Source organism: Apteryx mantelli, chromosome 26 (genome assembly GCF_036417845.1).
Source record: "Apteryx mantelli isolate bAptMan1 chromosome 26, bAptMan1.hap1, whole genome shotgun sequence".
NCBI lineage: Eukaryota > Metazoa > Chordata > Aves > Apterygiformes > Apterygidae > Apteryx > Apteryx mantelli.
Window position 1 is genome coordinate 712564 of NC_090003.1, and position 27995 is coordinate 740558.

At 41.7% G+C, this 27995-nt stretch overlaps 1 protein-coding gene across 3 annotated transcripts; it reads left to right on the plus strand.

Moving 5' to 3' along the window:
• Positions 1-130: 130 nt before the first annotated feature.
• Positions 131-27988, plus strand: DNAJC11 (DnaJ heat shock protein family (Hsp40) member C11). Of its 3 annotated transcripts, none has more exons than XM_067311237.1 (16): positions 131-218; positions 4339-4468; positions 5138-5211; positions 6425-6526; positions 16724-16852; positions 17504-17626; positions 18423-18496; positions 20316-20505; positions 20897-20982; positions 21484-21600; positions 22586-22741; positions 23047-23116; positions 24176-24233; positions 25019-25161; positions 25593-25722; positions 26547-27988. In XM_067311237.1, exons 1-16 carry the CDS (start codon positions 147-149, stop codon positions 26570-26572), a joined length of 1680 nt encoding a protein of 559 aa, XP_067167338.1. In that variant the 5' UTR covers positions 131-146; the 3' UTR covers positions 26573-27988. The 3 variants fall into 3 exon arrangements, with proteins under 3 accessions (XP_067167338.1, XP_067167340.1, XP_067167339.1); XM_067311238.1 differs by lacking the exon at positions 131-218 and adding an exon at positions 472-613; XM_067311239.1 differs by lacking the exons at positions 25019-25161; positions 26547-27988 and having other exon boundaries at positions 25593-25701.
• The last annotated feature ends 7 nt before the right edge of the window (positions 27989-27995 follow it).

Sequence of the window (27995 nt, forward strand, 5' to 3'; positions counted from 1 at the left end):
GCAGCTGCGGGGCGCGGCTCGCACCCCGCCGCGCCGCTGGGGGCGCTGCAGGAGCGGCGGCGCGGCGGGCGCCTCCCCGCGGCCCCTCTGCCCGCCGGCGGCGCGGGGCGGGGCGGGGCGGTGGCGCGGGGTGAGAGGTCGGGAAGATGGCGGCGGCCTTGGCGGAGGAGGCGCCGGACAACGAGGATTACTACTCGCTGCTCAACGTGCGGCGGGAGGTGAGGCCGCGGCGGCGGCGCGACCCCGGGCCCGCCGCGCCGGGGAGGGGAGGGGCGAGCGGGCGGGCTTCGCCTCAGCGGCCGGGCCCGGAGCCCCGGGGGCGCCGCGGCCCCTCGGCCTCTGCGAGGCCGCTGCGGGCGTTTGCCGCTCTGTGAAACCCCGCGTCCTCCCTTTGCCCGGGGGGGGGGGGAAGGCGGCAGCAGTTTTGCAGAAGGAGGTAATCTGCCCGCTCTGGCGCTGTTTCAGGGTTTTCCTTTTTAGCAGTTTGACGGGTGGGTGCTGCACGCAGTCAGCAGCTGAGTGTGGGGAGCCGTGCGCTGCCTGGCCTGTGCGGCGACAAGTGCAGCACGTATCTACAAGAAGTACTGGCCACCTTCCAAATACGTAAAGCGAGGTAAATCATGTCATACACGCACTGAGTGCGGTATGGAAAGTCTTTGGGAGATGGTAAAGAAGCAGCTGTGAGCATTTGTTGTGTGTGTCAGCCTTCACCGCGATGGCACAAAGCTTCTTGCGTTTTTGTGTGTATACCTGCTCTTTTACAGAGTTTAAGTAAACTGTTACAGGAGCTGTGCAGAAGCCTCTGGGCCCTGGCAGGCAAAGATGCTTGCGTGTTCCCTGCTCAGGTGTTACCAGCTTCAGGTGCAGTCAGAGCAGGAAAAGAGGTAGTTAAATGGACTAGGATTGTTTAGGGAGCAGTAAGGGCACGCAGACTGACCTGCAGCAATCCCAGAGACTTTGTAAACAGTGGAAGAAATGTGAATTACGTACAATCAAGAGAAGGATTTTACTGCATCCTTTCATGTTGCAAAAATACTGTGACAGATTTGAGAATTTGATTTTAGACTTACTATTTGTATATACAAAAGATATCTCTTTCTTGGCTTGTACCTGCATTCTTACTTAATCAGTGCTATACGGACCAAATGTTAATGGTAAAGCTACACTTCCCAAATGTTAATCAGGAACTCTTTGCTTTTCCAAAACACCTCCCTTATCAAAGAAAAAGAGAATCGATAGTCCTCAATCTTATTTTTAAATATAGGTCAGTATTCATTCATGCAGTTCATATTATAATTGTTTGGAAAAAATGCAGAGTGATTTTTTTCTTTAATAGTAATTAGGGAAATTGCTGAAGATCCAAACGTATATGCTGTGCTGTAGTTTGGCTCATCATATGCAGTAGCTATATGTATTAGCAGACTTCACTGTTTAAGGATGTCAGTCAAAAGGTTAACATTTGGGGTTGAAAAAAAGCTTTTATTGAGCTACTACTACTGCATGTGAGAAGAGTTCAAGACCTGGAAGCAATTTAGTCTGATAGCTTTGAACAAATTATCTTTGCAATTAATGTTGATGCTTGTGGTCATGGTGGCAGTCTTCTGTGTCTCATTTATGTAAGTCTTCTGCATTTCTGAAGGAAAAAATTTGGACTGTAACTCTGTATTCAGAGCTCTCTAATGCTGAGCAGCAGAGAACAAATGGTAAAAAGGACTGGGTTTTTTTCTCTTTGAAAAGTTTCTGAGTGACTCCAAAGCACACGTCAGTAGGTCATACTTTTAAATCACTTGGTGGTTTTTGAAATTCACACCCCAAATATCAGGATTGTGCAGATATAAAGGTTAAAAGAATGAGATGAGGAGCTTGCAAGTGCTCTGAGTCCTTGGGGAGGTTAACAATGAAGGCTTAATAGTTATCTTAGCTAGGCTTTCAGGTCTTCCCTCAACACCAGGAAATTCAGGTCTGGTGCAAGAGGGAACTGGAAACCAAGTTAAGTGGATATTTGAGGGAGTAATTCCAGCTGAGAGTGGTTGCTGTTTGTTTTTTTTATCTTATTAAATTACCCCTTGCTGATTAACTGAATACTGCTACTCCGTATAGCAGTGGTATACAGTAAACTGATACATCTGTGTGTTGAGCCAATTTAGTGTGATGTGCCAGCTAATCTTAAAATAATAAATAACCGCTGAACTTTACAGCCCTGATGGGGAGGCTGAACCTATTGAGCAGCAATTTTCTAATATATATATGTTTAATCTTCCATAGATTTCAATCTGGTAAAAATGTAGCGGCGTGACTGAGACATTAAATGAAGCTGTTCAAACCCTAAATAAGGGAGATGGTGCACCTTTTAATTTTGCCTAGAGTTTTAGTAATGAAAATGTAACTTACATATCATTATTACTGAGTTATACATATTTCTTTGCAATGTGAAATGATGTCAGTATTTCCATAGTGGTTTGTGAGAGGTTATCGCTCATGAAATATTGGATCAATGACTGAAGCTATTCGAGATGATGAAAGGCCCAGTCTAACATTTTATTGAACGTGCTATTTATGAAAAATGAGAGTACTTGTTTCTATTACTTAATCAATAGCACATTAAACCATTTATCATTAATATGATTAAAGAACATAATTTTAGGGCCGTGTATTCCCCTACCTTCTCAATCTAGTTTAAATTCAATGTCCGAAAAAGCACAGGATAGTAAAAAAGGAAAAAAAGCTGATCTGTAGCTACCTTTACTTTCTAGGGACCAGCAAGATTGGCAGGTCCCCTTTTGCTATATCATTTAGAAACATTAATATGAAACAGTAATAACGTGCAGAAAAATTGCTTACCTTAAGCTACCCTCAAAAATAAATGGGCTCCTATCTTATATACACAAATGAATGCATTTCTTCAGTTGAAAGTCCACACTGTCTTTATCACAAGTTGAAAAAAAGGCATTACCTTAAGAAATGAACTTTTATTGCCTTTGTTTCTGAGGGAAACTACTGTGAAAACTTCAGTCGTTGAAGATCATTAAAAGTAAATGGAATTTGTGATTTTAAAACTTTCATGCCCCTTTATCACTTGCTTATCTTGTATTTCTGTCCTTTATAATCCCTGGCTATAACAAAAGGGTAATCACAATTGCTTGAAGGAGGCCAGCAAGTACCTGTAATGTTGTTACGGTTATTTTACTGTGAATGTTTTCCTTGCGCCAGAAAAGTGGCAGCCTGCTCCCTGTTGTTCGATTGTAAGTGCCCCAGGAATTGATCACCACCGGTTTGTAACTGGCCTGCTTGTACCAGTCTGAAGTTGAGAGCTGTATGTGCTGGCTGTATCTTTCTGAGAAGTTCCAGTTGATTTAGCAGCTGCATTTCTAAATGCGTGTGAACCAGCCTTCAAGGAATAGACAGCTGCCGAAAAGTAAGGACTGTTGCGGGAAAGAGGCAATAAAGGGGGAGCTGCCCTGACTGTCTAGAGTCACAGAAATCATATTGCTCTGAGGTTGTCTCCAGGGAGGTGATAGAGGAAGGAGTGTTTTATTGCTCTATCGATTCTCAAAGAGGCATCCAAAATCGGTTTCCACCAAATGTCTTTGGAACGTGGCCACGTGCCATCTAAAATTCTGGAATGGTTGTAGTAAAGAACGTTTTTTGTCTTGATATATTTAGTGACATGTTGTTCTTCTGTTTATCCTGCTACTGCAGGTGACTATATTTGTGAGGGGAGGTGATGCGCTGTCCATTCCTATAGCACAATGGAGTGCTCTTGCCCTATAGGAATGGAAGTGCTGTAGAGCATAGCAGTAAAGGAATGAGTAGAAAATTGCAGTAGAAATTGAGTAGAAATTACCTTTACTGTTGTGGAAAGTCAGTGCTTTTTTGGTAGGTTTAATAATATTTGAGAAGTTTAGGATCAAAACAGGAGTAGAATTGATGTAAGTCTCTGGATTTAAGTGTTTTTTCATGGGGTGACTTTAGTTTTTCCTTGCTCTTTTGCATTGAATCGAGGAGATGCTAGTTGTCTAATAAAAATAATATATGAACAGAAATTCCATGTATTTTTTACTAAACTTGTTTTCATCTAGGTATAGATTGATGAGCTGTTGCTGTCATTTGTCATCCTATACATAGCAGGGAAAATATCGGTGTGCATAATTGAACATATTATTAGCATATGTAAAAAGTGTATTCTGCAACAAAACAGAAGTGCATTCTTCATTTCATCTCAGTAAAAGTGATGGAATTTAATAGTTGTTGGACTTCTGTTTTAGGGCTGATCTTGAGAATGGTCTTTTTTCAGTCAGCATTGATTGTGTTTTAATTCATTTTTGTTGCTTTTCACAGGCCTCTCAGGAAGAGCTGAAAGCTGCCTACCGCCGGCTGTGTATGCTGTACCATCCAGACAAGCACAGAGACCCAGAGCTCAAAACGCAAGCTGAGCGGCTGTTTAACCTTGTTCACCAAGCGTATGAAGGTCAGTGGAAGTCTTAAACTTGCCAAAACTGTTTTTATGGGTTTTCTGAGGACAGAGATGCTTCTTCACGTGCTTTAGAGAAGATGGTGTTTTTTGCTTGAGTTTTCAAAGTTCCATGGCTAGTTTGGGGGGAATCAGTGGAGAACAAGTAATCTGGGAGAGCAAATGGTTCTGCACCAAAATGGGGTTGGACAAGGTTGATGAGGGAGGTAGAAGACAGGGAGCAAAACGCTAAGGAGCTAGCTTTGAAAGCTAGTCAGAGGTAGACCTCATTCTTCCTTAGAAAGTTTTCAGGGACTGCTGTCATCAAATTGCTAATAATCCTGTTGATTGTTAGAGTGTTTGTGTCACCCTTCAGTCATAAAAGCAATTTAAAAAACCCTGCTGTATATTCAAATAGTCTGCATGTCTCTTTCACGTTCTTTTCATTTTTTGATTTTAAAGGTGTGGAAAAAATGAAATTTGTTGGATAGAAAAGTCCAGCTGTTCTATTAATATAGCATGTGAAAATTTTAAAGGAAATTAATCTAAAAATTGGATGAAATTATAGAGTGACATTTCATGTTTCCAGAATTTGTGCTTGAATTTCAAGTAACACTAGTGTGTTGGCATGAAATTTGAGAAGACCAAGAACTGAATGCTCTCGTCTCTTTTGATTTTAATTTGCAGTGCTTAGCGATCCACAGACCAGAGCCATCTATGACATATATGGGAGAAGAGGACTGGAAATGGAAGGTTGGGAGGTGAGAGAAATTTAGCACCTTATAGCCTGTGGAATTGATTAAATCCAGCTTTATCTGAAATTCTTGTTGTTGCATCAAACTGCAGTGACCCCTTGATGGTTAAAAAAAATGCCTGTTTAAAGGCATTCTTGGTTTTTGTTTTTTTTTTTTTTTTCTGTCTGTCTCTCTCTGTTGGAATACCATGATGGATATTTAAAGAATATATATTTTTTTTCCTTACCAAGAGAACAATAAATCTGACATTCAGAGTTCCCTAACAGGATATGACTGTGACAAGCAACATCTTTCTCAGACAAATGCATCATTACTGTCCATCCAGTCTTATGTCATCTGAAATTTTTTTTAGTATCAGCCAGCCTTTGAGTCTGACTTCCTTTTTCTTTTCTTTTCCTTTCCGTTCTTCTTTTTTTTGGGGGGGGGGAGGGAGTGGGGGGAACAGCTGTAAGGTGCTATGAAAGAGAACTTACCCATTCCTCCTTTCCTGGCTTTCCTACTGTGAAGTCTCCTGACTAGCCTCTGCCAGTCCTAGTTGATCATATTATGCTGCTTCCTGCAAAATCATATTTTATTGGGTCAGGTCGCTACCAAGATCAAGGTTGTTGTTAGTAGCAAGAAATACAGAGCAGCGGCAGCATGAAACAGGCATTTCTGACCTGGTGATTGCATACTTGATTTTATTTTGAAGAGCCAAATCCAATACCTTTTCCAAGCATAACTGTAGCCATACCTGTTTTAGATCCTTATTCACCGAGACGCACAAGTTAAACAGATGTGAATCAGGTTAGACCAGTGTAGCCTAAAATCACGAAGCTCACGCTTGCTCAGTTTACCTCATGCCAGGCCTTCAGTCATTTTCATATATCGTTTCTACACCTAGTTGATAAGTGAGTGGATAGCTATTGCTAATGGCTGCACTATAGTTCTTGTCCTTGTGATCTGAAAGCTGCTTGCCCTAGTGTTTTCAAGGGAGTGGAAAGAACAAGAACATTTCACTTCTCTCGGAGCATGCCTGCCCTTCAGTCTTGCCCAGGTGTTTGGTTCCAAACTCTGAGTACTGAAACACATGCCAAGAGGTGCTTGTGGCAGCAGCAGCAGCTGGGACAAGGTGTTAGAGCCTGCCAAGAGCATCAGTGACCCTTGGTTCCATCAGCAAGTAAATGCCCTGGACATCCTCTTTCTGGTAGTGTTTAGTTTTCCATTTATTTTTGAGTAGGTTGTGGAAAGGAAGAGAACTCCAGCTGAAATCAGAGAAGAATTTGAGCGTTTGCAGAGAGAGAGGGAAGAGAGAAGACTGCAGCAGCGAACTAATCCAAAGGTAAGCAGAGACTTCATCCCCATCTCAAAAGGGAATCATTAAAGTATTAGGAATATGAAAGGTGGTGTGATAAAGCTAAATGAGATACTATATTAAATAACACCTCAGGCATCCACTCTTGAATAAGAAATTTATGTAAAAAATATAGGGAAAAATAGCTAATTCTTTGAACAATACTCCTCTATAGAATATGCAGTTTCTTCTTTCTGTTGAAACATGTGGAAACAAAAAGACAGTTTTAAGCAACTTTAAAAAAAAAAAAATCCTAATGCTGAACCTTTTATGAATCCTTTCCAAATATTCCAAATAAAATAAGACTTCCTACAGGTTTTCCCTTCCGCACTGCAGTAGTGTCACAACAATGCAGACATAAATTCAAACACATCTTTGAAACCGACCAAAAAGACAAAGCAGCTACTGGACCAACTCGGTAGCAAGTCTTCTGGCTGGAGCACAGAGAGCAAAATCAACCTGAACAGGATTGGGATCTTGCCAGCTTCACAGTTAGTGGCAGTTTTAAGAAAGCTTTATAGGGCTCTTACGATGAGCATCATTACTGGGTGCCTCATTCTCATCTCTCTGTCTGAGCAGCAATAAACTGGCCCTAAATGACTCACCTCACAGCTGAATCTCAGCTGTTTAAAGATGATCAAGAATACAGTGGTGAGGAAGATGTTCTTCTAGTAGCATTGCCAGTGGGAAAGGTGGAAGTGATGATCGACCACTGCTTTCTCTTTCACCTGCTGTGACTGAACACTCCAATAGTTTAGAATGCTAATGGCTTTGCCAGGCTCTTGGCTTGATAAACACACTAGGCAAACCAAGGTTTTGTCAGGATCACCACCGAGTAAGGTTTGAAAGCTTCTTAAATCACAAAAATCATTTGCCATGCAGTGAATAACAGTATCCAAGAGTTGGATCTACAGTCCCCGATGCGTTTGCACTTTAGTCTACCTGAATACTGTCTAGGTTTAAGGGAGAGGGGGAGCTGCTTAAAATATCCAAAACCATTTTTTGCCATTTTTTTGAAATGTGTGCTGGAAATCGATTTCTTTTATGCAGTATAGAAACGGTTTGTGATGGGGAGCCATAATTTCTCTCTGTCCATACCAAAGTAACTGTGCAGATATTTGTTGCAGTTTATGTAGACAAAGAAATATTATCTGTCTTGAAAAAAATTCTGTAAGGAGAAAACAACTTTTGTTTTATTTATAAATGCTCTTGGTAGGAAACTGGGTATCCCCAGAGCTCTAACTGGAGGATTACAGTCAACACTGATTCTGCATTCTAAAACACTAAAGCACAGATGGCTTTAGTGTTTTGGTGGCTCTGAAACAGGAGGACTCCTGCGTCATTGTGTCCGCGCATGGACTTCTAAAATGTTACAACGTAATTTGGGTAGCACAAGAAACAAATTACCGGTTGATATAACTAATAATAATGTTGTTTCTGAAGGTTGCTGGTATTTACATGACCAGCAGTTTCAAATCATGATTTTTTTTCTAAGTGGACAGAAGTGTGGGAACAGTTATGTTTAAAACTGTATCAGAAAAATGTTGGTCTGAGAAGACTTGTGATGTTTAGAGATATTCACCTTGGCACAGACTTTGGATCTGTGCTGGTTTTAGTAAAGCATATTGACTAATATAGATCACCAACATGTTGTGTATAGTGCACGGATATTAAGGACTTGTTTGTACTGGAAGGTTAAATAAGCATAAGGTGATATGTAAATATCAAGCATTTGGACAGTCAGAGCTCACATTCACTGTTTCTGTACCAGACCAGGGTAGGGAGGGGGAGGGAAAAAAAAAAGGGGGGGAGCAAATAGAGCCTTTTCATAAAAGTTCGGGTTTTAGCTCTCTAAAAGCACCCCCTCAACCCCCCAAATTGTTTCATCAATTAAATGTTTAATAGCTGTCCTTTATTGTGTCATTAGATATGGGGCTAACACAGTCCTAGGTGTAATACATCAGCAAAGAGAACATTAGAAGGCTTGCAAGATCTGATAAAAAATGGCAAAAACAAAATGTCACATTTACAGGTCCCTTTAATGGAGGGGGAACAGTTCCAAGAAATAAGGTGAGGTCTGCATGACTGCCATTTTTGCTCCTGGGACACTTTTCCCTTTTTAATTCAACTTTTTATTGAGATAGTTCCTTGTTAATGTACTTTTTTTTTCTAATCCACAGAATAGAATTTTGTGAGAAGGGACTGGTTTTATATAATGTGTCAGTATATAATTTAGCTTTCCACTCACTGTACCAAAACCTGATGGTTTGGCCCAGTCATGTGCGTCTGGCCTGTTTCAAAGAAAAAGCATAGTAGAGGTAATTGTTGCATTTGCAGCTTTAGCAGTGTGTCAGAACGTTCACCCCTCCTCACCTCTCTGGCCGTAGCTCTCCTCCTGCTTTGCAGGACTGTGATAGTGAGCAGTCACATGCTGTTCTCTGAATGCTGAGATTTCTTACACTGTTGAATAACAGTTTGTGCTGTGCTCATCCCCATGGGACAAAAACAGTTTTACAATATATAATTTAACTTTTTATGGCCTTTTTTTTTTCATTTTAACTGTATTATTAATGGGAAAGTGAATTAAAATAATCACAAAAATAGTTTCTAACATACAGGAGCTTGCTAATTATATCCAGTCTGTGGAACACTATGTGTCTGTGACATTTATCCTCAAGCGTATGCTTTCCTTTCTCCGCATATCTTCTGAAGAAACCTTCTTGTTTATTGAATAAGTTTAGTTTCTGTGGGGGTTTTTCTTACCCAGACTCCAATGTTTGAATGGATACAGCCTACCCTTTCCCCCATTTTAACCAAAAATTTTAACTTCTGTTTTAAGTTAGTACTGGAGAAATGAAATCTAAGTCCAGGTAAAGTGAGTCCTTAACTTATCTGTGATACTTTTTTTTCCCCTCAACTCCTCTTGAAGCAGCCATGTCTTTGGGGACAGGTAGCTGTGTCAGATATGATTGTTACTTAGCAGCCACCTAAGGAAGGAAACCTGAGAAGTGGATTTGTGAAAGGCTTCAGAGGATTTTGCCATCCCTTGAGATTATTGCAGTCAAGATTATGGAGAAGAATAAGCTTTGACTAGGAGCTGAGGTAAAAATGGGTGCAGTAGGCAAACTGCATCAGACAGGAGGATTGTCAACCCATGACTTCAGAGTGATCCCATTTGCTCTTTTTAAACTGTCTTTTTGATCTGTTCACAGCATTATTCCAGGCAAAAAGGGATTTCTGGATGCCGTAAAACAGAGCAAGTTGAAATGTCTCTGCTGGAGATGAGGGTGATTTGGGGCAGATGGATCTTCTGGGAGAGGGGTGTAGGCATGGTTACCTCCACATAATGCTTCTCAGTGACTTTAGGAATTTGACATTTTATCTGGGTGCCTTGCTGTGTTTATAAGCAGTAAAAAGTGGAGCTGCATTGTAAGCCTCAGCCTCTGTGTCCCGTGATAAAATTAGCCATCTGGGTGTTTACAGCAATTGCTTATTGGCAGCCTATGGAAATGTCTCTCTAGGCAGTGTTCCTGTGGAATTAAGTAGCACAGCTGTGATCATTTCATACCAGAACACAAGTTACTTTAAAATTTCCAATGTTTTGTTAGCTCTATAAAATGGTTCCAGCAAAATAAAGTATTTCTAACCAGAAATGTTGAGCAATAACCAGATGTAGGCAATTTGGTAGGTTTCGAATTGAGTCTATTATTTGCTTTGAGAGCTTTGTTTTTGCTTTTAAAGATATGCAGAAGGGTTGGAAAGTTGATTCCTTGATTTGAGAAGACCTGCTTCCTGTTCGGAGAAATTAAATCCTGTTGTTTTTGTGCTGTGAAAGGTCAAGATTTAAGAAATATAGGTTCCTCAAGGCCTAACCTTGTGCAGCTTTCATGTCACCTTCCAGAAAGGAAATTGTAAGAAAAAGACAAGGAGGGAGTAGATTATTCTCAGGTACATCTCTTAATTCCCTTTTGAACTGGTGCTCCTGGCCTTTATTTCACCATTTTTCCAGAATCGAGACATTCTGAGAGACCTGTATTTTCCGTGGGTTACCTAGAATTGCCACAGAGCTTGGAAAGATCCCAGTTAGTTCAAACAGAACAAAAACCTGTGCTACCTTTTGTCCACTGTATGCTTCATTTGCTGCTCTGCAAGTATGCTTCTGGTAGATTCCTTTGTCTCCACAGGCAGGTTCATGAGGCCAGGTTACTTTCATTTTATTCTGCTTCTTTTGGGACTATATTTACTTCTCCCTTAATTCAAAAGCTGACAAATACTAGACAAAGCACCAGGTGGGTCAAACAGTTTTACGGCTAGATTATATGATAACATAATTCTAAATACATGCGTAAAATCTAGATTTATAACAGGAGAAATGTTATTAGACTACTGCCTGTCTATGAATTGCAGGGAGTTGAACATAGGCATTGTTGGTATCAATGTGGAGAAGATACTTATTTTTTTCCAGATCACCCTCATCTTGACAGATGCAGCAGAAAAGACTTGCTCCTCAGCAAGACTGTTCAGAGGAGCCATGTCTCTCTGCAGATTTATAATGTTCCTCCTTGATGTTTCTGTTGGCCATAACAGCACCATAACTGTTGGCATTACAGTGATCACGCTGCCCTGCCTAGAAGCTTGTCTGAAAGTCATGCCTCCACTGCAGCACTTTCTCCTTTAATGGGAAATTTCAGCCAGAAAGAATATTCAACAGGCCGGGTTACAGTATACAGCGTTGTAATACAGATGTTTCTGGAGTACACTTTGAATTTACATTTTGCCTGACTAGTACTTTAAGCAAATTGGTAAATTTTTTCTTCCCTTTTTTTTCTTAATTTACATTTTTGCCATGTTTAGATCCATCTGGAAAAGGATTGATTTATCCCATTGTCATACAGTCTGTTGATCAGAAGATGAATTAAAGGAAATTGTATCTTTAAATTTAACTATCAACTTCAAAAGGCTGCAGAACAGTTCTGGTCCAAGCCAGATCTTCCAATTTTTTTATTCCGGTTTAATGAATTGTACTGGTTCATTGTGGAACAGACTATTAAATGCAGGATTGTTTTCTGGTGTTTCGTTTTCTGTCTCTCAGGGCAGTTTTGGTTTGGCTCCTTGACCTTGTAACACAATATCTGACACCCGGATTACTACAGTTCTTCATGAGCTGTTTGATTGTTTCTTGATTTTCTTTTACAATCAGCTGTTGCACAGATTCTCTCTTGCTGCCTCTGTTTATAGAAGTGGCTATCTTCCCGATTTAGTAGGTGTGATTCCCGGGAACAGATTACATTTTACAGGAAAGCTTATACTAGAAATATTTGTTTAATCGTTTGGCACACTCCTTGTGAAATTATTTAATTAAAATGCCTTTTTTTAAAGGAAAATAACAATAATGGGATTTTACATTAGAATAAAGTTGAAAAATAGGCACATAAGCCTTGTATGAAAAAAGCAATTTCCTTCGCAATAATTAGCAATAGCAACAGATGTGTGAGATGTTCCTTGCAGATATTTTTGCAGAAATAAGTTATCCTGGGATGAGTTTTCTTTTTTTACATGCCTGCAGTACGGACAAACTTTTAACTTATTATCTCAATCTTTTTCTCTCTCTCTGAGTGCTCCTTGAAGTCTGAAATGCAGTAAACGTGAGCCATTCTAACATTTGTAGCAAGAGTGATTCATGGGTTTTCTGCCATCTGTCCTCTTGTCTCTACAAGTAATTTTAATTATTTATTTATTTTGAAGTGTTGTTGCCCAGATTTCTTCCCTGGCCACTAGGTAAACAGTTACTGCCCCGGGACTTTGTATATCTGGCAGTGCTTTGGCATGTATAATACCATCACCTGCAAGAGGGAGCGAGATTTTAGTCTGACTTGTTTGTTTTTAATGGGCTCCTCAAACATCCTCCTTGTGTTTTTTATTGTGGGGGTCATGTGTGTGAGGGACGTTTCTGTCATCAGCAGCTGGAGAGAGGACATACCTGCTTTCTGATCTGGAAGGCTGCTCACAGCCAGAAGCTGGTTTGCATGCTCTTCTTGGCTTGCACCTTAGAGTAAACAGCCCAACATCAACATCCAAATCCTACCCAGCTGACTCAGAAGATTGGAGTAATTTAGATTAAGTCTGCTGTTTCTGTTCTGCTGTATAAACTTGGAAATCAATATATTTAATTAGGCCCTTACCAAGAAGAAGAGGTGAAACCTCCGTCTGGTGTTGTGACTTCAAGAGTGTTTATCTATGCAGCACAGACTCTGCTCGCAAAAGAGGCAGACCTTGCCAAGTGGGACAGTTCTCTAGCTCTTCCGGGATTTCCACAACAGAGAGGGTTGAATGCAATTCTCCCACTCCTCTGAAGCTTTGCTGAAAGGAGAGCAGCAGGGAGCGCACACCTTTCCCCCAGCCCTGATGGAAAGGAGTCTGTGCCTGATCTCATGTCCTACTAAGTGTATCAGAAGTTGTGATTTTTGGATAGATGCTTTTTTGAATCCAAAGACTAACATCTTCTCTAACCTATAGTGAGTGGAGTGGTTCTTCCAGTAATCTGTTGTCTTCCATACTATACTGTTGCATTTTATGTAATAACATTTCTTGTCTGCAGTGGTAACTAGATCATCAATATATAGTACCAATAGCAGTCTGGTGTGTAAGGTTTCCATTAAGAATTAATTTTATTTTCTTGGTTGATTCTAAGGATTCTCTCTTACAGTTTTGGTAGATTAGAGTGCTTCAAGACACTGAGTACACCTGATTTTGTCCAGTGTTGCCAGGAAGAGGCAAGGAAAAGTATGAAGATTCCTCCTGTTCTATGATATATTTATAGCCATTTTCTTAAAGGTTCCATCTGACTTGAATCCTCAACTTGTGAGCAAGGAGGAGGTTAACAGGGAGAGCCAGGTGTTAGCCTCAGTATTCAGCATATCAGGCTTTAAATTTTAACATCTTTCCCAACTGGTAGGAGAGGAGACAGCTTTGTCAGAAAGGAAGATGTCAAATGGTTTGTTGCATGAATCAGTGGAAAGAGTCCAGATGACTTAAAAGAAAGAATTCCAGCAAAATAGCTGTTAGTAGAGACTGTTTTTTACTCACAGGATTGGTAAGTAAAGGTGTTTTTTAAGAAAAGAATTTCAGGTGATAGTTGTGATGGTTCTCTAGTGCTGTTTCCCAGCTTCCTGCCCTGCTGAGTTGGTGCACTTCGCAGCATGTTGCTGTGTGTGCAAAGCCAACTTCTGAAGAGAGCCTGTACAGTTTTTCCCTGCTGATCCTACCTTAGGGAGGGCTTTTTCTTTTCTGATAGTCTGAGCAGGTGGCTGATAGGGAGCTGCGAGCAGTAGCGGTCTCCTCTGCTATCCGGTGGCATAGGGGTGCTGTTGTTCTCTGGGAATATTTTTAACATTACCATCTGCTGCTTTTCCTGTGCTTGTACTTGAGCCAATTTCCTTGCCAGGACCTATAGGTTTCTGAGGGTGACTTCACCTGCTTGGCAGGAGGTAAAATGTCCTTGCAGAATCCACTCCTCAGTGAAAGGCAACTAAACAGAAGTTCTCCTGAGCAGTCGGGGAGAGACGGCAGAGGGAGGGGACTGAGAGGCTCCTTTCCTCCGAGTAGATCTTGCAGATTTTCATAAACAGATGCACGTGTTCTCATTTCAATTTCCCTGTTTTCATTGAGAGAAATATTTGTTTTAAAATTCATTGATGTGAAAAAAGAAATCATAAAATTTGAGTATGAAAGAAATTTTGAAAGAAATGAAATTTTAATAATGAATTTCTATGTTTATCCCACACTTTGAAAAGAATACCCTGTAATTAGCATTGCTGCTCTGGTACTGTGCTAGGTCTGCACGGTCAGGCTGTGGATCTTGAGCTGCGTTCAACTTGTGAGCATCTCAAGAGCATCCCCCAAGCTGAGGTTTTATCACATGGTCAGCAGTGGAGCTGTGCTGCCTGCAATGATCTCAACATCTAGCTGTGAAAGGAAGCGAGCCGGCAAGGACACTCGGGCTGCCCACCTGGAGCCTCCATGCAGCACCCGGTTCATCCTGCAGCAAAGCAATAGGTCTTCTGGGAGAGCCTTTGCTGTCTCCTTGCTGTGAAATACTCCCAGAGCTCCTTCTTTCCCCAACCTCCACACTATCGAAATGTGTATCTGGCAGTACGAATATACATATTACAGTAAAATGTTTTTCAGTTAAATTTTTTTTGGTAGTGCAAATTCTTGAGAAAGCTTTAGCGCTGCTTTTATTCCAACCTAAGTTGAAAATATTTTCTGTGTTTTTGCCATTCAAATCCAATGTGCTGATGACTTAATTTGATAACTTTTTGTTTAAAAAGCTTTTAACTCAGAATTTAAAGTTGCAAGTTAGCAAAGGTACTCTACTGAATGTAGCGCTCCAAGTGGAAAATCCTTCCATCCTACATCAATTATGAAAGATCTTGGGCTTCTTCCCTTCTTGAAATGAAGAGCATCAGAAAAAATGGAAATAATTCTCCGTTTTGTTAAAATAAATGCTTTCATGTATTCGGACATGTTTGATTGGTCACTCTGGAGTGCGCTTATTTGAATTTCATTGAGTGAAGTTGGCACTTTTGTTTCCCTTTGGTTATTCTACTCAGTTGTTTTCCAGAGGGTTGGAGTAGCAGCACAGTGCTGCACAGTTTCCAAGGCTGTTGGCAGTTTTGCCTGGCTTCACAGCTATTTTGGCTTTGTTTCAAGGAACAGCACAATGTATGAGAGGACTGAAAGTTTAGAAGTTGTAGCACTGGGAAAGCAGCTCCCTTGAAGGTGACTTTGCAGATCATTCCTGAAAAGTAAAGTCTTCCATGTAAGTGGCAGGAGCTCGTGGTTTGTATTGCCACAAACAGAAAGGTAAGCCTACTGATTTGAAGTTCAGCTGTCTTCCAAGAATAATTTTCAAACAATCAGGGTACAGTCCCTGTTGCAGAGTTCTCCTGGAAACAGTTAGACCTTTCTGTTTTAAAATATTTGTCCCATTTTAGCTGTGTAAGAAATTGGAAAACAAACGGTTTTAGGAAGAGGTGAGACATCTCCACAACAAATAAACAGTTGGAGCCAAAACAGACAGAAGCTTCAAAACAGACTGCAAGTCCTTTCAAACTCTGCAGTTCTTCCTCTAGTTGTGGTTTGGGTTTTTATTAAAATGCAGTGAACATGGAAAAATGCTCACTCAAATTGAAATAAGGATTTATTCCATATACACTTACACTGTCTGTGTGTGCTTTTTGTGCCTATCCAGCTACAGAGTTTTATTCATACAAATTGTCTTCCAGGGTTAATTCCGTGCTTGTGCCTGGAGGCTTTTTTATGGCAAGTGGTATATTTTACATGAGCTGGAATGCTGGTTAATAGAGCTGTAGGGAGATTCCAAAGTCTGTTGAAGCTCTATGACTCAGAGAAGAATCTAATCATGCCCTTTTCAAATAGACCCACTCTTGCAGTTAGTCTGAATGAACACAGCAGCATGTAGCCAGACTATTTAGCTCTGGCCTAGTTTTCTTCTAGGAATAAGCTTTAGGCATTATTTCTGTGGTTTGAGAAAGGAAATGTTTGCCACTTGGTAAAAGTCTATCTTTGTCAAGCTCTTCTTCTGATTTAGAAGATTTAAACCAGGGGGCAGACAAGGAATGTTGACTAATGAGGTCAATTGTAAGTGAATGATGCAGCTCAAAACTAAGTTGTTTCAGATGATTCCCAAGAAGAAGGTGTTTAGAGGCTATCTGGGCAAGCAACTTGGAGAATATTAATTTCTAAAATACATGGATTCATCTTTAAAATAGTGACGGAGTACAGTCAAATTTAGTTGCGGGGGAAGAAAAAACCTTGTGTATGAAAATGTTCTGCCTACTTCTGTTATGTTTAACAATAGAAAAATTATCTATTAGTATTACAAATGGCATACAGGTGAAAAACTAAATTTTTATCCAGTTTACTTTATGACTTGTATAGCTATTTTAGACTTTTGTAATCATTCAGTTTTATATGTGTCTTGAATGTGTAAGAAATGCAGTTCAGAGTGGAGGAAGGTAGCTGTAAAACAAGAAAAATGTTATGTTTTAAATTGCAATATATACATACGGATGCTTTAGCCATTTGGCCTACATGGACGTTTGGGTGCAATTGTTGGCTGTTTGTTAATGCCGGGGACTTGTTCCACTTGTTGCTTCTCAGGGAACAATTAGTGTTGGAATAGATGCCACTGACCTCTTTGATCGTTACGATGAAGAATATGAAGATGTGCCAGGGAGCAGCTTTCCCCAGATCGAAATAAACAAAATGCACATATCCCAGTCCATAGAGGTAAGGGGGCACGAGTGCTTCTGCCGCAGCGGAGCAGGGTCTGAGCTAGCGAGGCACTACGGTGCAAAGCGACCGGAAAGGAAGCGCTGCTTGGGGGGTCTCATCCTTCGTTATGGAAGGACACGAATACCAGCATGGGCAGGGAGGGGGTCAGTTCAGCAGGACTGCGTGTTGATGGTACAGCACGCATTTGTGAGAGCCCAAGCATGGCATTTAGGGACAGGTTTGTGTGCTACCGTGGTCCTGCCTTCCTGCAGCAAGGAGGCTAAGGGATGACTGAAGACAGATATCTGAGGTAAGGGTAAGGAAACGGAGGAGAAGGATATGGGTAAGGAAATAGGATATGGGCAAGGAAAAGGAGGGATTGCAGCTCAAGGTCAGGTGTCACAGATGATGTCTTGTACTGTAGGAATTGTCTCACTTTATGCTGTACTCTACCTTTGAGTACAGAACTTGGAGTAAGTGTGGCGATGTCTGGTTCAAACACCTGGGCTTACTGGATGACAAAGAGTCAACTGGAGAGTTACCTGCCTCCTCTATATGCCTACAGCTTCTGCAGTCATCTGCAGTATTGGTTATGTCTTTGCAGAATATGCATTAAATGTGTGAATCGGGATCAGATTAACTGGTAACAGTATGTTCATTTTCCAGGCACCACTGACTGCCACAGACACAGCAATACTGTCTGGTAACCTCTCCACCCAGAATGGGAATGGAGGTGGATCAATTAATTTTGCTCTTAGACGGGTGACATCTGCCAAGGGATGGGGAGAGGTAAGAGTACCAGCTGTTATTCATTTTTCTATTTTGGCTGCTTAAATTAGTTATCCAGTCTTAATTTTCTTTAGGGAACTTTAGCTTTGTTTCACCTTTTGGTGCTTCAGTTTCAGAAAAGGGGGATAGTGATACTGACCTGCTTTGTAAAATGACCTGCAAAAAGAGCTCTTGGAGATTTAGGTGACAGCATTATTTATATAGTGATACCTAAACAAACAAATTATATTAAATAATAGTACCAATTTACCCCCATTCTGTTTTCCTTTGAGGAAAAAGGAAAATCTGAACCTTGATTTTTCTTAATTTTTTCCACTTTCCATTTGGCCTTCCATTCTGGAATTTGAAAAATAAACCTTCTGAGGATCACTTGTGCTGACAGAAAATTGTTACACGTTGTCTCCTGGGCCTTTCTAATTTCACTGCCTGAAGCCTTGCAGGTGCCTCCCAGAGGCTGTGACCCTGCACCCTAGGACAGTCTGCCTTTGTTTCAGAATACAGCTTTGCTCATGAGTGAAGTTATAGGAAAAAATAGTTTGACTCCCAGGCAGATATGATCCAAGTAGCTAGAAAACCCCAGGCTACCACCTGGGACTGGCTTTGTTTTACTCATTAAGACCATACTCAGTGAGACATCTGCTCTTATTCTGAATGCAAAAGGGATTGATGAAATATGCGGTGAATATTATGCAGAAATGCGTAATTTATCTGTGTTGTAAACCATGCTTTTTAAGTACTTTGTCATCATTGTAAAAAAAGTTTTCTTCTAACTGTTTGGCATTTTGCATTTAAACAGATGGAGTTTGGAGCAGGAGACCTTCAGGGACCTCTCTTTGGTCTGAAGATATTCCGTAATCTTACACCAAGATGGTAAATATTATAAAAATGGTCTAATGGTTAATACTACATGCTAATGAACCAAACAGCTTGAACTCTCTTTCATGTTAATTCTGGAAATTCTTACGAAAAAACGTATTTCTTCTTTGGCCTTTACATAATGCTTCAGTTATCGTCAGAATGCTTATATTCTTCTTGCATGTGTATGTGGGCTCTGTTTTAATTGTACATGCTTCCAGACTGAGGAAGGTTTGTGTTCCCCATCCTTAGATTTGTATTTGATCTTGTCATGAAATCATGGTACAAGAGGCATGATCTCACAGTCAGATCCGTAGAAGTTTGTTCTGACCTTGCTGCAGTCAGCCTAAAAAGGATACGCGTTCACAGAATCGCAGAGGACTAACCATAGAGACTCTCTGCATTCAGATCTGTACCACGCTGTAGAATTGCTTACGTTGTTTGAGTTATCATGTCTCTAACATTTAGTTGAAAGATAAAATCTGCTTCATGATATGAAATCTGTATTTAGCACAGAGCCTTTGAGTCTTGCCTTTCAGATGTCAGGTTTTTATAATCTTTACAGACATTTTTTCATCTCTTGTGAAAATGTTATCATTTTCAGAGATTATTATTGTTCTGTTTTTCTGCTTTGGGGGAACTTTAGGGTTTCCTTTATGTGCAGCTTTGTTGGTGTAAAGTGCTACCTAGTGACCAGAAGACGGTATGTTTCTTACTTCTGAAAACAGGATACAAAAACAACTTCTGGGTGATCAACAGATCAGTAAGATCAGCCATTTCTCAAGCTAGTGTTGTAATGAAGCACTTTGAAGCAGAACTTTAAGACTGAACTGAGCTCCTTTTTGTTTCAGGAGAGAAACAGATATAAAGCAGGCGTGGGGTTTTTTTTGCAACATTCTTGCATCCTGTGTTAATAGTTCAGTCACCAGCAGTTTTCATGAGGTTGGACTTGGATGTGACATGCATTTTTACAATACAAACTGCTTTGTAAGTGCCAAAAAAATCAGAATGGTGCGAGTGGCCTTCTGCAAACTAACAACGAGGGGAAGCTCAGGAGATTGTGCTGTCAAAAGTTTTCTAATTTTGTGAAGCATGAGACTTAAAGCTCCCTGGAATTCTAGTCTCAGCATCTCTCGCTCTTCTGGGACTTGACTGTGCGAGAGGCAAGTTTTGGCAGCAAAAAGGAAGGTGATATGTCATAGTTTAGGGAAATAAAGCCAAATTTGCCCCTAGCGTGATGACAATTTACAAATGAATAGAAGTCTCAAATTGCAAAGTGGAGTACAAGGTAAGGACTGCGATTGCAGGTATATGTTAGAATATCATAGGTGCCCATGTAGACTCTCTTCTTCTTATATTTTCTAATTTAGCAAAAGTGCCATTCCTCATAGCTTATACTGTGGTCTTGTTCCCTGTTGAGCCCTTTAATGCTGCTTTTGGAGCTCATGCTTGAGAATTCTTAAATAGCAGGGGAAGGCCTTTCTAGCAGCCAAGCGTATCACCTGTACAGAAGACTAGGCCTTTATTTGCCTAGTGCAAGAAGGGCAAGGATTTGAAGGCAGCTTGCTATGCTGGCTGCAGTGTTACTGCGTAGACCAATGAACTGGGGCATGAGCCTGCTCTTCTGGGGGGGGGGTACTGTAGTCAGTACAGCCTAAATGAGTTTTGAGTTTCCCCTGTAACCCTCAAGCATCATACTCTGCAAGGTAATCTCTGCATATTCAGCAAATGCTTATTATTTCAGGCACACCAGGGCTCCTGGGCAAGAAATAATCTGAGGCTACCTGGGGAGCCTGTGTTTCACCACTGATAAGGCTTTCCTTATTTCTCCTAGTTTCATCACTACAAACTGTGCTCTGCAGTTTTCATCCCGTGGGATCCGTCCAGGCCTCACCACGGTTCTAGCCCGCAACCTTGATAAGAACACAATGGGCTACTTACAGTGGCGGTGGGGCATCCAGTCAGCCATGAACACTAGTATTGTTCGAGATACAAAAACCAGCCATTTCACAGTGGCGTTGCAGGTGAGAGCCTTGTTACTGTGTGCAGGGGACAGTAATACCACCTGGTGTGAGAGAAATATCTCAGCTTTTCCTTTCCAGCCATGTTTTGGCTTGAGGCTTAAGAGGATAAAGGAGCAGTTCATGCTGTCTCCATGAACATCTAACTTTGGTAACCAGCAGCATTCAACAGAGCACAACACTGTGTACCCAACTTTGTGACATCTAATGTGGAGCAGCTTAGATTAGGGGTAAGAAGCACAACACAGACTGCACGGATTGCAGGCTGTGACAAGTAAGTGACAGACGTTGCAATATATTCTGTGTCACTTAAAGGATAAGAAAGAAGACTTGGGGAAATGTTCAGCTGTGGCTGAGGACGGATTTTCATAAACTTGTGTCTTTTGCATTTCAGCTGGGAGTCCCCCATTCCTTCATGATGGTCAGTTACCAGCATAAGTTTCAGGATGAGGATCAAACACGAGTGAAAGGTTCTCTCAAGTAAGTCTGCAAGGGCATAATGACAGTGTTCATGCCTTGAAGAATATGCCATTTTCTGCTGTCAGAGGCCTGCTGGTTCTAGTCACGTGTTTCTGTGGTCTTTGGGAATCTGCTTTTCTTTAATTGTATCTGGTAAACAGCTGAAGTGAATGTCTTGGAGAATTAACTCTGTGTGTCCCTTCAGCTGAGCAGAACTGAGAATACCAATATGTTTGCTACCTCATATATCATCACGGATAACAAAGTAGTCTTTAGCAGTCTGTTTACTGCTCTACAAGCTGAAAAAGCTACTGTCTTGTAGTCTCCTTACTACTCTACCAGCTGAAAAGGCTATTGTTGTCTTGTGGATACACAGTGACTCTTCCAGTAGCCAACATCCACTGCACACAATGCATTTGTTACGTATTTTGTTTACAGCAGAATTACACTAAACGGGGTTGCAGTGAAGAGAAATTCAGGAGTCTTCCCCGGTCTTACTGGGTTTTGGTTCTGTCATTCTAGGGCAGGTTTCTTTGGGACCATAGTGGAGTATGGCGCGGAGAGGAAGATTTCCAGACACAGCATCCTAGGAGCCACCGTCAGCGTTGGTGTTCCCCAGGGAGTGTCTTTGAAAATCAAGTCAGTTCAAGATTGTAACTGTAGATTGCAGAGACTGACCATAACCTGCATTATTCTATTTCCAGTATTCAGGTGGTTCTGGTGGGAAAGTCCCAATCTTAGGGCAATACAGGTATATTGATTTATCACTATAAAAGGTTGCAGCTGCCCTCACCTCTTATACAAGTGGTGGCCATCTGAAGCAACATGTGCCTTCTGCTGGTGTTACTCTGAGCCTGAACACCTCTTTCAGCACCAGTATGTGAGTGCATCAAAATATTCTGAAAATACAGTTTAAAATAAGTTTTCAACATTATGGTAAGTGGATAGGAGGTTGCTGAAAATACATTTGGAAGTGTGTTTAATTGCATTCCATTTCTTATGACATTGTACGTGCATACACTGGAATTAGAGTAGATTATTACTGTTAACTAAAAAAATGTTTATGCTGTTAATATGATGCAGTTTTCACAAAGAGGTACAGAACTCCTAAGGGTTAAGATACTGTAGTGCATTTTTAAAGTTTTGCCAGCAGAGGGCATGCCAGGACCGTAGAAGCTAAAGTCAGGAAGACTAATGTTTTCTAAAATAAATGTTACTGTAAACATGAGACCAATATTAATGCACTTCCTCCTTGAAGGCACGTGCAGGGATTATGTACATAGACCTTCTCTGTAAGCAATTGCTTTTCTCTTGATGATGATGTTGATCCCCTTCCCTGGTGAAATTAATGACCAAATAAATTCTCCCAAGATTAATAAAAGACTTTAGAATAACCATATTCTATTGACAACAGATGTTGTGTCTTAAAAGCATGGTTCTGGATGGTGTCAGCAGTCTGCCTTACCATTGTCCTGTTTGGGTTTATCAATCTCTCACCTTTGTGAGCTCATTGTTCATCTCTCTCCTGGTCCAGCAGTTCTTATTGCTGCTGCTGAGTGTATTTAATGGAACACAGTAAGCTCTGTTTCCTCTGATCTATCACTCTGTTCTTTTTTTGTTCTAGGTTGAACAGGGCTAGCCAGACCTACTTCTTCCCCGTCCACCTAACAGATCAGCTGCTTCCCAGTGCTGTATTCTATGCCACCGTGGGACCCCTAGTTATCTACTTTGCCATGCACAGGCTAATCATCAAACCCTACCTCAGGGCACAAAAGGAGAGGTGAGTTAGTGAGGCCGTGTTTGAAATATGGAGCTGGGAAGTCCCACTCGAGTGCTTGTGGGAGTCAGGTGCCAAGGTTGGGATGTCCAGCTGAGGCACTGTGTTTTATTATGTTGTCAATACTACTGAGTTCTGGAAGCCTACAAAAAAGATCTTGAAAGATGGGAGGGAACCTTACAACCCAGCTCATTTGAGTGAGTTTGCATGTCAGCTGTATTTGGGGTGGGCAGATTGAGATGTGCCACTTTGTGGATGACTTCCATTTGCTGTGTAAACCTAACGTGATGTTGACTTCCTTATGCCAGAGAGCTGGAGAAGCAAAGGGAGAGTACTGCCAGTGACATCCTTCAGAAGAAGCAGGAAGCAGAAGCTGCAGTAAGTCTCCCACTGCTTCTTGACAGCTTTTTGATATTATCATTTTATTTTGACACTCTGTATATTTCTGTCCTGTGGATGTACCTGTGGAACACCTGCTGTCTGCAGTGAAAGATGGGTTTAGCCAGTTCCTGTGACTTTTCAAGTCATGTACCTTTTGTTGGAGGCAACCTTCTAGGGGTATGAGAGACTTCAGCCCTTCTGAATTTCTGCTCTCTCTGGGAGAAACCAGCCCCTCTCTCCTGGCTTTTTTTCCTATTTACCTACCTGCTTTGGCAGCTGCAGGAAGCTAGCAGGGCTCACCCAGCTCCTCTGGGGGATCTAGCAGCTTCCTTGCAGAAGAAGGGAACACTGGGTCCTGCACAGCTGTGCTCCGCATGGCTGTCCTGGGAACAGTGCAATGGGGGAGTGGTTTGGGGCACGGCAGAATGAATTTCAGGCTGGGCAGAGGAATGCGAGATGAGTTAATTTGAGTTCTGGGTGCTCTGGAGAAGCTGGAGGTTCTGCATTGCTGGGCAGCTGGCAGGAGCTGCTGTAGCAGAAGCCAGTATTGCCTCAGTAAACCTGAGAGCCTTAGGGACGCTAAGTTTGCCGGCAAGTGTCAGAGTGGGCTGGCAGAGTTTGGAATCTGTAAGTATGTATTCCCTATCGGTCTGGGAACTGCTAATTAGTCTCCCTTTTGGCCAAGTGTTCTGCCCTCGTTGGCCGAAACAGCAGAACTCAGGAGACTTTGCAAGTGACTTCCCTGTCTCCTTCCCTGCTTGGTAATCTGCTCCTGAGCAGGGTGAAGATGAGCCCTGCTCTTGTCCCTACTGCTCTGTGCTCTGACACTGCATACCTGTGCCATTTTCTGTGTTGTTTCCCCTGGTGGTTTGTTCTGACGTTCTATGTTCATTTTAGGTGGCTTTTGAGACAGGCTCTGGCCTGCAGATGTGTTCCCAAATCATTCTCTACTTTAAGCCTTATAGTTAAAGCAAGCAAATCTCATTCTGGGCTTGTCTATTTTGGACACAGTGTCTGTCACTGCTTAATTTTGCTCTGCCTCTTGTGTTGTGACAGGTCCGGTTAATGCAGGAGTCTGTCCGGAGGATAATTGAGGCAGAGGAAGCCAGAATGGGTAAAGATTGCACCATTTACTTGTTCTGTATGTTTGGGGAGAGGAAGGGGGCAATAGACGGGCTGGGTGGTTGAGGGGGAGAGATGCAAGGTGGAGGCTTTTCATTTCCACCTTTAATAAAGCATAATTGCTGTTGTGTGCATGGTGGGGAAGTTCCATTCCAATTCAGTTTCTGGAGTCTGAGCTTAGTTAGGGGTCCACTGAATATTATCTTGGGACATGCTGTGAGATGGATCAACAGGATGAATACATTAGTCTGGATTCATCTCTCTGTAAAAGACTTCTATGTATAAGGGTATGTAAAAAGTTATAGTCTGAAATTTAGGGTTCACTGATTGCTAGTCCACACAAGTTGTTCCTGGACTGTAATAGGAAATCTAAATTCTGGTAAGTTTGCTAGCAGTTTCCAAGAGAATGTTCCAAAGTGGACCGAGTGACCTCCGCTTGGACTGCCACATTTGTGTGGCATTTAGGTCATGTCATTCTGTGCTGGTGCTGAAGATTGCTAACAAACACTGAAGTGTAAATGTTCTTCTGTCTTGGAAAGCATGGGTCCAGAAAAGGGAGAAGGAGGTTCTCACATGCCTCAGTCCTTGTTTGATTTGGTGTCTGGAGAGATCACATGTCAGTGTAGAAACTTTCCCTTCTATTTTCCTTAGAATTATCATTGAAAGCAAAAGAAAATGCTGGGATGGGGATGGGGGTAGGCTGATCTGTTCATCAGTTTCTGCCGAGGTGTCGTTGGGAAGCCTTTTGTCACATTTGTGATTTCGTGTGAAATGCAGGTTTGATTGTAGTGAATGCCTGGTATGGGAAGTTTGTTAATGACAACAGTAGGAAGAATGAGAAGGTGAAAGTAATAGACGTGACCGTGCCCCTGCAGTGCTTGGTGAAGGACTCTAAACTCATCCTTACAGAGGCCTCCAAGGTATGTAGCTCTTATGCCAAAGCACAGACCCAAGGGCTTGAAGATGTGAATCAGAATCAGGGGATTTCTCCAGTGTGCTTAAAACTGGTGAATCTAGATCAATTTACAGAAGCCATTTCTGTACCAAGTGTTAGGAATCTCTAAGAACTTCTGTTCCTGTGGGCATTTCCAAAGAAACTCTCCCACTGTTCGTGGTGTGGACAGCGTGTGTTTTCTAGAGCTGTACACCAGGAACTTCTCTGCCCACTGATTCACTGTGTTCTGCATTTAGAACTTGCCACAGTGGGGATGATTCCTTAGTATCTCATCTCATTGGCAACAAAACTCTTTTTTTATGACACTTCATTCTGGCATTAATAAGTGCTTTTGGTCAGTTGAAGAGCTGTGAAAATCCGTTCCCTGATGCTCAGTCTGTCCTTCTCTGGTTAAAGGCTGGGCTGCCAGGTTTCTATGACCCCTGCGTGGGTGAGGAGAAGAATCTGAAAGTGCTTTATCAGTTTCGGGGAGTTCTGCACCAAGTGATGTCAGCCGACAATGAGGCCCTTAGGATACCAAAGCAATGTAAGTAGCAAGGACTACCCTCCTTCTTCCTCAAGGAGCTGGTAGAGGATTGCCTCGGCTCTGCATGGCCAGGCAGTGTGCCGGCTTCTGGTCCACGATCTGGTGCTGGTGATACTGTTGTGCTGCTGTCTGGGATATGTCAGCTGGAGGTTTTCTTGCAGGCACGCTGGCGTCATTTCCTCCCATCAGTGGGTGGTGGGGTGCATTGTGTTGTGCCTCCAAGAGTGCTTATAATGTGAACTGGTGTTACTGAAATGAATGGACCGTGATATGTCTCTAGAGTTTGACCATAAGAGCTCATCAGCACCACTGCAGCTGTTTATACCATGTAACCTTAGATATCCAACCTGAGCTAGAAGCAGAGGCTCCCCACAGCTGCTGGTGTCCTTACCGGGTGATCCACAGCGCTGGATTGCCCTTTGAGGGCTGAGCTGAATACATAAAGGCAATTTGGAGGGCTAAGCCAGATTTCCTCCTCATCCCAGTTTGTCCTTCTCCAAAACATTTTCCCTGCGAGACTCATTTTGCAAAACAGAGATGAGCTACTAGTGACAAGTTTCACTGGTACCACTGAAGGCATGGTGAGTTGGCTGAAGAGCACAAATCTCTATTAATTCTAGACCACCTCCCTGGCTGAATTTAAGGCACAGATCCAACTCGTGAAACTTTCATGTGTACATTGGGGGTTTGTATGAATCATGTTTAACTTACGGCTAGAGATGTTCCTGTCTGTCCCCTGATACAGTGGTAAGTTCACATTAAAGCTAGGATGCATCTCATCTAACAGAAGTGGCTCATATCCGTTTGCTGTTCTCATTCGACAGCTCACAGAATTGATGCAGATGGCTAATCTGATGAGAGTGTGCGTGTCTGTTACGGTACCTGGGTCAACAGAAACTGCAAAAACTTCCCCTGGATGCTACAAGTTTGAACAGAGACATTTTTATTTTTGCGATCCGTATAGAAGGTGGTGTCATACCAATTATGTTAGGAGACAACATGAGAACCTGCTTCTACAGGTGGCTCCAAGGCAATACTTCTCTGAATTGTGGCTCAGTAACCAATAAAGCAACGTGACTCTGAATGCGCAGTGCTTTCTGCTGAGGTTGTGCAAATGGGGTACTGAGCACCAGCCAAGTCTTTTCGGCTGCAATTTGGCCACAGCCCATTTCTGCAGTCTCACATATTTCTTCTTCCACTGAGCAGGAAAGAAGACTTGTTGCTCTCACTTCTCATACTTCCTGGGGTAGGTAACGTACCTTTTTGTACTCCTGAGGGGAAGGGAAGTTCTGTGGCCACCTCCAGAAAGTCCTCTGTGTAAATCCTTTCATTGGAAAGAGGACAGAGGTTGTTTTTCATCCCAAAAATGTACTTGTTACGGACAAGTACGTTTGGAATGAAGTTCTTTGATTTTTGTAATAACATGGACCTCTTCAGCATGAATCCATCCAGCTGCTAGTAACCCTCGTTTAAACACTGCTACTCCAGACAAGGACTCTGGATATAATAGTCTCACTAATTCAATTATTCTGCCAGCTAGAACCATGTACTACTTAGGTTTTCAAGAAAGTAGGAAAGTAAATTTGCCAGAAGGATAGTAATTCATTTCATCTGATTCTGGTGCTGCAATAATCTCTTCCTATCTAATTTATTGCTAGAAAAAAGAGGAATGTAGTTGATACAAGTAAACCAGACCAAAGGGAGGAGAGCTGCCAAATGGGGTAAAGAGCTGAAAACTTAAAATTCAGTTGCCTCTTCTAAAAAGCATCAGTTGTGACATAAATTCCCTGTATTAGTCTTGCGTGGAAGCCTTGCCAGTGATTTGCCAGGAAAGGGAGCACTCTCATTCTAGCAACGCAGCAAGTGGAAATGGCAGTCTTTTACTGTCTACATGAACAGCACCGAGGGATTTTATTTATATATATAAAAAGGGATAATCATAGCTGTTACTCAGTCACAGAGCTGCAGTTCAGCTCTTGGCAAGTCCTAAAACAGCCTTTAACACTTATATGCAAGAGACTTAGAAAAAAATACTGCATTATTGCTCTTGACAATTACTACAGTAAATCATTTCCCAACAAGCACCTGAGCCCCTTTTTCTGTGGTTCTCTTTATTCAAGTCATGGTCTTAATGCCCTATGGCAATTAATTGTAATAGAAAAATTAATTTCCAAAAGCAGACTTATTTCAGCCATTTTAAAACAGATGAACCCCCTCCCCCCTAAAGTCATACAATTAAGTGTTGTTCACTTGTTTTTATTTTAAAGGGGAAA